We start from the raw sequence: 9,012 nt of genomic DNA, 5'->3' as shown, positions 1-9,012 counted from the left end.
AAAAAATTCAACCATTGGCTTTCTCCCATGCATTGTGGGCTTGGTCCCAGGAGGATGGGTGGGACAGCTGCATGGTTAGGGGAAGCCCTGGCTGAGCACCTGTATGCGTCTTGGCCTCTGGAGAGAACCCATTGATGGTAGTGATCTGTGTGACTCTTGCCAAATGTCATCTTTGTGAGCCTCTGATGGCATCCGGCCAACGGACCCCAGGCCTGGGGCTCTTTAAAGACTCAGCAGTGCTGCATGTGGGGCCTTCGGCAGTGTCTGGCACTTGGGCCACGCTCAATATTGCCATGGATGGGGCTCTGGCCGCAGCTTGCCACTGGGACTTCTTGTTGGCATGACTGGAGTGGCCCTGGCCAGGGAGGGGTCTGCACCTAAGGCTCCAGAACGTGATTGTGGGAGTCTGTGCTCTGTGTCTTGGCTTCCAGATCTTTCTAGATCTACCTTGCACCTTCTGTCTCCTCATGTCCTTGTCTGCCTCAGTCTCTGTCTCTCCCTTCCTTCTTGCTTATCTTGTGTCTTGAGGCTCTTTGTGAGCCAACATCTTTGTTTTGTTCTTGGAAACTTGATTTGGGGATGTGAAGTGTAGGGTGGAGTGTGGTAGACACTGGATCCTGTGGAGTTCTCTTAGAGTTTGAAAAAAAATGGGGATATGGATATACCAGGGCTCTAGTTAGAAGTGGGAATGCAAGAATCTGACCAGGGTTGGGGATGGGCTATGGTCATGGCTGTATGCCTCCATGGCACAAGGAGCAAGGTCCAGATGAAAATAGGTTGCTTGGCAACTAGGTTAGGAGCTGGGTTGTGTAAAGTAGGTATAGGTTGTGGCTGGTGCTGGGGTGGTGGGGTGGGGACTTGGGCAAGCACTGACTGAACCCTGTGTCCCCACAGTCAGGTGGCTCCGACCAGGAACGCACTAAGAAGAAGCGCCGGGGGGACCGCTACTCAGTGCAGACATCTTTGATTGTAGCCACGCTCAAGAAGATGCTGCCTATCGGACTAAACATGTGTGCTCCCACTGACCAGGACCTCATTGTGTTGGCCAAAGCCCGCTATGCCCTGGTGCTTATCCAGCCCCACCCAGCACCCTACTCTGTTTCTAGGATCCCGGGGAACCCCTAAGATCCAATGGAGACTTTCAGAATCCTGATGTAGAATCCCCCAAAGCTCTGTAGAACTTCAAATGCTGACTGAACCCTCTAGGATGCTCTGACTCTTGTACTAGGATGCTGGGGACTCCATCCGAGAAATCTAAGGACAGAGATACAGTTTAATCCTCATATGCGACCAGAGACTTATAGCTTATAGGACTCTAGTAAGCTCTGTAGGACTTCACCAGCCTCTCCCCCACAGCCTTGAAGCAGATGGTCTCCCCTCCCTGCAGACACCTGAAGTCTGAATGATCTCTTGAGACTAACCGAACTCTTTGTAACTCCTGAGTAGCCTCCCGACTGAAGGTCTGGGGTCCTATGGAACCTTTCAGCTCACCTCTTTTTGTCTTCAGGCCTCTGCTGACAGCCAGTGAGCCTTGATGATCCAAAGCCTCTCAGAATCCTAATGTCCCCCTCCCCAAGACCCCCACTCCCAACCTCTGGGACCTTAAGAGTCCTAAGGATCAATTAATCCAACCCCCAGAACTTGTTAAGGTAGCCTGGACACTGAGAAAGCTCCTTAGGGCCCATCTCTCCCTCACACAAAATGGCAAGAAGATGCCTTTTAGCCTCAGGAACCCTAAGAAGTCCTCTAGGAGTCTGGCGCAGGGCCCCTCTCAGCACCTAGCAGCTTTCTACCCTCCGCTCACCTCCAGGGTCCTGAAGACACCTGACTTCTTCCTCATATTGCAGCAACCCCTCCCCAGGGTCTCTGAAGGCCACTCCTCAACTTTAACCTCCTAGGACATATTGAGTCCTTGGGACCCTATAAAATCTTCCAGAGCCCCCACAACCCCCAAGGTCCCGCTTCACCCAGCTAACTCTCCCTGTGTAGCCGGACACTTAATTGACCTTTCCAACTTCCTATAATCTCTGCTGACCTTGCCATTTCCCCTGGTAGCCCCCTCACGCCCGCCGCCTCTCCTCCCCTGATCCTCCAAAACAACCCACTCACTTTGGCCCCTGAAAAAGTCCCTCTTTGGGCTATTTGACCTCCGATGGTGTCACCTGTCACACACATCCCAGGCTCACTAATCCCCTCAGTGCCTTCAGAGTGAGCCTGCGAGTCACTTTAGACATCTGTCTGTCCGCAGCCCACAGTTACATGCTTCTCATTTTCCCTAGGTCATACCCAGGCAAATTCCTCAGCAAGTCAGGCCTAGGTGGGGGAGGGCTACGGGTCGTGGCGGGAGGTGAGGCCTCCAGAGTGACCCAGTGGGCTTTGTCTCCCCAGAAAGATACCGATGAGGAGGTCCGTGAATTCCTTCAGAACAACCTTAACCTTCAAGGAAAAGTAAGTCGTTCAAGGCGAAATGAAGCACCCGACATGGAAGGGGGATTTTTTTGTTAAATTACATGTATGTATTTAGTGTGTCTTGGCATGCGTGTTGAAGAAGTCTGGGGACAATCCAGGAATCGTTGCAGTTCTCTCCTTCTACCATGTGGGCCTCGGGGGTTGAACTTAGGTCTTCAGGCTTGTCTTCAGCAAGCGCCCAGCCCACTAAGCCAACTTGCCAGCTCTGCAGAAGGGACTTTGCTTTTCATTCACCGCACCTAAGCTTGGCAGTAGAAAGGGGGCAGGCAGCCAGGGAGGTGCCTTCACGTTCTCGGGCTTACTCCCCTCAGGTGGAAGGCTCACCATCTCTTCGCTGGCAAATGGCACTGTACCGCGGCGTCCCAGGCCGCGAGGAAGATGCTGATGATCCCGAGAAAATCGTGCGCAGAGTCCAGGAAGTGTCCGCTGTGCTTTATCACCTGGACCAGGTGGGCACCTTTGTGGGCCGAGTCTTTGCACGGGGCCTGCTCTTGGGCCAGTGGGCGGGCCCAGCTGGTGGTGGGCGGGATGGGGGCACGAAGCGGTGTGGATCTGGGGAAAGGGCATACTGCGTCTAGGGACAAGTGTGATAAAGCACTGGGGCTAGGGCTGTTGGAGGAGGAGCTCAGGTGTTCCTTTGACTGCTCGGTACATAGACTTGAACACAGCAAGGGGCAGCTTCGCTCAGGGTTAGGTGGGACTTGGGTCACTGCCATGATCTGAGGAGACATGACAGACTGTCCCACTCCGCAGACGGAACATCCTTACAAGTCCAAGAAGGCGGTGTGGCACAAACTTTTGTCCAAGCAGCGCCGGAGGGCAGTGGTGGCCTGCTTCCGCATGACGCCCCTGTACAACTTACCCACGTAAGGCATCCAGGAAGGAGGATAGCACTGGAACCTGGAGGAAGGAAAAGGGACCAGAAGTCCCGGATGATGGAGTACCAAGAGGGTTGAGTCTTAGGACTGAGGATGGCATGTGCAGGGGGCGGGAGGGAACAGGAGAGGTTCAGTGGCCTGGAGACCTTTGCTTTGCAGGCACCGAGCATGTAACATGTTCTTGGAGAGCTACAAAGCCTCCTGGATCCTGACTGAGGACCACAGTTTCGAGGACCGCATGATAGATGACCTATCGGTGAGCTGGAGACTGCTTGGGGATGTGGGGCAGGGTTGGGTGGGACGAAGGGAGCCCTCCATAGAGAAACGTGACCCCTTAGGCTTGATTTGGGAAAAGAGACAAAATTCTAGTCCAGCAAGACTATAAGAGGGGACTGATGGGGACCCCAAAAACTGCCATCCCCCAACCCTCACCTCATCCCCCCCAGAAAGCTGGGGAGCAGGAGGAAGAGGAAGAAGAGGTGGAGGAGAAGAAGCCAGACCCCCTACATCAGTTGGTCCTACACTTCAGCCGCACAGCTCTGACTGAAAAGAGGTGAGGACTCTTCCCTCCATCAAAAACGTTCCCTGGATCCTTAAAACAAGTCACCTGACCTTTAAAATTTTTAACTGTACTTTATTTATTTATTGCGTGTGCATATCTGCTGGAGGTCAAAGAAAAACTTGCAGGGGTCTATTCTTTCCCTCAACCACGTGTGGGTCCCAGGAATCAAACTCATCGTCCCTTGGCAGCAAGCTCCTATACCTTCTGAACCATCTCATTGGCCCCCAATCCCTGGACCCTTTAGCATTGCTCTGTGAGGACAGGCAGCTACTTTATACTGTGGCTGAACATGTCACAGGAGCATCCTGTCTGAGGGGTTCACAAAAGATGTCACGTGGGTTTATTAAAAGAACATGTCTCACTTAAATAATATCTGGGCTGGAGATATAGCTCAGTAATAGCACGCTTGCTTGGCAGGGACAAGGCCCTGGTTCCACCCCCAGAGCTGCAGCAAAACAACAGGAACAGAAGCATTTGTCTGACAAAGCTCAGGATGGTGTTGCAGGGGGTGACAGGAATCAGTGTATATGAAATTTCTCTACTAGATAGGAACAGAGATATTTCTAACTCATTTGGAGACTTGATATGAGTTAATGGCCATCTTAGTAATATCCATGGGAGTGAGGATGCTTCTGAGTGGCTGGAGATAAAGCTCAGCAGTTAAGGCCTCTTGCAGCTCTCACAGAGGACCCCCTACCCATATCCACATATTTAGTACCAACAGCCACATAACTGCTGGCCACCATCTGTAAATCCAGTTTGGGGATATCTGGCTCCCTCTTATGGCCTCTGAAGGTATTGCACTCAGTGCATATATACATATATAGGCAACACACACACACACAAACACACACAGAGAAACAAATTCTTTCAATTTTTTTGTTTGTTTGTTTGTTTTGAGACAGGGTTTCTCTGTATAGCCCTGGCTGTCCTGGAGCTCACTCTGTAGACCAGGCTGGCCTCGAACTCAGAAATCTGCCTGCCTCTGCCTCCCAAGTGCTAGGATTAAAGGCGTGTGCCACCACCGCCTGGCTGAGAAACAAATTCCGAAAATTTAAAACTTAGCCAGGCACTGGGTGGTGCATGCCTTTTCTCCCAGCACTCATGAGGCAAGAGGCAGGCAGATCTCTCTGGTCTACAGAGTGACTTCCAGGGCCATACAGAGAAACACTGTCTTGAATAAACAAAAACAGAATTAATAATAGAGTGGCATCTATGAGTGTTGATTATGTCTGACACCATGCTGCGCACTTGTCATGCACATTGGCTTATACAGACTACCCCCTCCAATTCATTTTATTTTTGTGGATGAGGAAATGAAAACCCATGAGTGAAGGAAATCGACCTGCAGTTTCTCTTCTTCCGTGGGTGATTCACGAACTGGGGAAGTCGAGTTTCTGTGAAAATAAGCGGGTTAGGAGACAAGGAACGACACCAAGTACATTTATCAAGGTTGGATCTTTACTCAGTGAACCAGGATATTTATAGCTAAGGCAAAACAATCTTATGTCTTTTAGCATAGAAGTGAGAACAGGGAAAAAACATAGCAGTCTGTAAACAAGCCCCTGCAAGCGAGGGCTCCAGGCAGGAAAGCGGATTAAAGGTTCAGTTCCTTTTGAAGTCTGGGCTACCAGTTCTGTCTTTGATCTCTGGAGCTGTCTCCCATCCTTAACACCTGATGGGCCAAGTAGGGCTGCTGCCTCCGGAGTCCTGTTGAGCTCAGCGGGGACAGTAGGGCTGCTGCCTCCGGAATCCCGTTGAGCTCAGCGGGGACAGTACAATTCACCCCATTTTGTTTAAAAACGATGCAGGGAAATGCAATACGATCTCGACACAAATACATGGGCAACATAAAAGCGCATAACACATTCTGGCTCCATCCTCCAAGGCAATTACGCACAGTGGGAAATCCAGGCCATGAAACGTCTGTAACCCAGACGGCCATCATCCACGTGCCAGCCTAGGGTGACTTCCCAGCCAGAAAAGGGTCATCAGGATGCACCATCCTCCATGTAGAATGCCAAGGCTCGTCCGCAAAACCCATGGTCCAAAGACTGATCACAATCTCCGAAACTGGCTGACGTAACTCTTTCAGTCAGGTGCTGAATTCAGTAGGGCAGGGTGTGGTGCAGCTGGAAGCCAGGGCTCCAAGTCGGTTGCCAGGAGCTGGTCTCAGGATGATGCAAATCAGTTCCTTGAAGCCTCTGGGAACTGAATTAACCTTTGAGAGTCTGGAGGCCAAGAGCGAGCCAAGCATTCTCGGGAGATGCTTGTTCTAGCAAACATTGAACCGGTCACGAAAGCTTTGAGAAGCTGGTCATTTAGCAGGAAGCAGGCATTTCTTGGGAGTTGCCTGTCCCACCTTCTGCTTTGATCGGGAAAAGCAGATATTAGCAACAGGCATTTCTCGGAAACAGGCATTTCTCGGGAGTTGCCTGTCCCACCTTCTGCTTTGATCGGGAAAAGCAGATATTAGCAGTTTTCCAAAATAAACGAACACACACACACACACACACAAAACTGGCGGAGTAAAGCCCCACGTTGGGCGCCATCTGAAGGAAACCGACCTGCAGTTTCTCTTCTCCCGTGGGTGATTCACGAACTGGGGAAGTCGAGTTTCTGTGAAAATAAGCGGGTTAGGAGACAAGGAACGACACCAAGTACATTTATCAAGGTGTGATCTTTACTCAGTGAACCAGGATATTTATAGATAAGGCAAAACATGGGGATTTATTTTTCTCAGATAACATGAAGTCAAGCTCTAGAGTGTCTGGGGCGGGGCAGGGTGACCGTCAGGGACCTGCACTCTTTCTGATCTTTCTGTCAGTCTTAGCTTGAGTCTTAAGAGTCTGCATTAGTTTCTTACTTGCCTCTATACACACCATACTTCCCAGGGGCTACTTAAGGGGAGGAAAGATTGTTTCATTTGCTTGTTTTCTGAAGAAAGTTTTATCTGAAGGTAACCTCACCTACTCAGTAAGACTTCCTGTCAGCTCTGGCACAAAGCAGCTGTTAAGGATGAAACAGAGAATTTTCTGACCCGAAAGGCCTAAAGTACTTACTGTCTGCCGTTCTCACCCCAGCCCTCCCCCACCTTTTGAGACAAGGTCTCACTGTGTAGTCGTATCTACTAGCTTTCTGTAGACCAGGCTGGCCTGCAACTCACAGAGATCCTCCTGCCTCTGCTTTCCACGCTAGAACCACACCTCACCTGGTTTTGTTCTTTTTGATCAATCCCAAGATAGGTCGCCTCACCTCAGCCTCCTAGATGCTAGGATTTCGAGCCTGGGACGCCACACCTGAACACTGTTTCAAAAGATTTGTTTGGGATGATGGTTTCAGTAGATTTCAGCCCCCCATGACTGGAAAGGCATGGCATTGGGAGTGTGTAGCAGAGGCTAGTCACATCATGACCACCTGCCAGACCGGAAGTAGAGGGATGCTTCCCTTCCCCACCCCAGCAAGACCTTAACTGCTTTTCTCCAGAAAAGGAAGCTCTCCCTGATAAGCTTATGCACATAGCCTACGGCCTAGACTCTGACATCCACCTGTGGCTGCGAGGGACATGGAAAAGCCATGTGTCTTGCTTCCCATCTGTGGGAGACTCATAACTCTATGTTACTCTATATGGACTGAATTCCACTGCAAGCTATGCAACCTTAGCCAGCCAAGGTCTTTGTGACTCAATTTCTACATCTGTAAAATGGGGCTGGTAATATACTTGATAGAACTTCTGTGAAGATAAATTGGTTAATATGTGAATAGTATCTGTCATCTTTCTAAAACAAAGAGAAATATCTGTTATAAAATGGACCTCAAAGGCAGAGGCAGGTGGATTTCTGAGTTCGAGGCCAGCCTGGTCTACAGAGTGAGTTCCAGGACAGGCAGAGCTACACCCCTGTCTTGAAAAAACAAAAATAAAAATAAAAAAATAAAAATAAAAATAAAATGGACCTCAAGCTGGGGTGGTGCTGCAATATGTGTAATCCCAGTTCTAAGGAAGATGAGGCAGAAGAGTTGAAGGCCAGCCTGGGCTACATCTACAGAGTCTGCCCCCAAACAAAAGTCTGGGGATATGGCTCAGTTGGTAGATTACTTGTCTAGTATGGATGAAGCCCTGTGTTCAATGCCCAACACAATAAAAAAAAAAAAACAAAAAAACAAAAAAAACAGGCATGATGGGGCACAGCTGGAATCTCAGGCCTCAGAAGGTGCAGGCATCATGATGAAGAGCTCAGGGTCATTCCATATTGAGTTTGAGGCTAGCCTGGGCTACCTGAAGTCTTATCTCAGTTAAAAAAAAAAAGTCGGGGAAGTGTCACCACTGGGTGTGTCTCTCTGTTTGCTTCCTCAGTAAACTGGATGAGGACTACCTGTACATGGCTTACGCTGACATCATGGCAAAGGTGAGCTCCTGCCTCTCCTCTGCCGGTGTTCCCTTCTCCCAGGCCGGCCGCAGTGTCCCACAAGCTGAAGGAGCTCCTGGGGGTGGACAGGGCATCACTTTGCTCACTCACCAACTGATGCTGCTCCCCAGAGCTGCCACCTGGAGGAGGGCGGGGAAAATGGCGAAGAAGGAGGTGAAGAAGAGGAAGTGGAGGTGTCCTTTGAGGTAAGGGTCATGGAGCATCCTGGAGGAAGGATTGGGAACTCTTGACTCCCGTTCATTCAATATGTGACCCAGAGTGCACAGCTGAGCACGCAGTGGCAACAGAGCCTGTCCTTGGCGATGAAAGGCACCCACACAAACCTCAACAACACTAGGTGTTCACTGCTGTGTAGGGAGGCATCCGGAAAGGTGGGGCCAGGATGGGGCCAGCTCCAGAGGTACCGCAGCTCAGACGCAGAGTGAGAGGGTATCGAGGAGGGATTCTCAGGGGATGAAGTGGCTGAGAAGGATAAAAGGAGAATACAAGAGGCAGCTGTAGTGTCAGACACCCTTTACCCCAGGATTCAAAAGGGTGAGTCAGAAAAATCATAAGTTTGAGGCCAGCCTCAGATACATGATGAACTTGTGCTTTAAAAAAAGGAAGGAAGAGCTGGGCAGTGGTGGCACATGCCTTTAATCCCAGCACTTGGGAGGCAGAGGCAGGCGGATTTCTG

The 9,012-nt window shown here is 50.4% G+C and overlaps 1 protein-coding gene across 4 annotated transcripts in view; it reads left to right on the top strand.

Annotated features, from left to right (window-relative positions):
- The window catches only part of Ryr1 (ryanodine receptor 1), a 129,428-nt gene that overhangs the window by 75,108 nt on the left and 45,308 nt on the right, over nucleotides 1-9,012 (top strand). For all 4 annotated transcript variants that reach the window (XM_031385960.1, XM_031385961.1, XM_031385958.1 and 1 more), the window contains 8 exons: nucleotides 895-1,065; nucleotides 2,389-2,448; nucleotides 2,781-2,918; nucleotides 3,223-3,335; nucleotides 3,507-3,603; nucleotides 3,794-3,900; nucleotides 8,264-8,315; nucleotides 8,447-8,521. In XM_031385960.1, coding sequence (XP_031241820.1) covers nucleotides 895-1,065; nucleotides 2,389-2,448; nucleotides 2,781-2,918; nucleotides 3,223-3,335; nucleotides 3,507-3,603; nucleotides 3,794-3,900; nucleotides 8,264-8,315; nucleotides 8,447-8,521 — 813 coding nt within the window. The remainder of the gene's footprint in view (nucleotides 1-894; nucleotides 1,066-2,388; nucleotides 2,449-2,780; nucleotides 2,919-3,222; nucleotides 3,336-3,506; nucleotides 3,604-3,793; nucleotides 3,901-8,263; nucleotides 8,316-8,446; nucleotides 8,522-9,012) is intronic.

This window comes from Mastomys coucha, unplaced genomic scaffold (genome assembly GCF_008632895.1).
Source record: "Mastomys coucha isolate ucsf_1 unplaced genomic scaffold, UCSF_Mcou_1 pScaffold21, whole genome shotgun sequence".
Taxonomy (NCBI): domain Eukaryota; kingdom Metazoa; phylum Chordata; class Mammalia; order Rodentia; family Muridae; genus Mastomys; species Mastomys coucha.
This window is presented reverse-complemented; position numbering and strand designations above follow the sequence as displayed.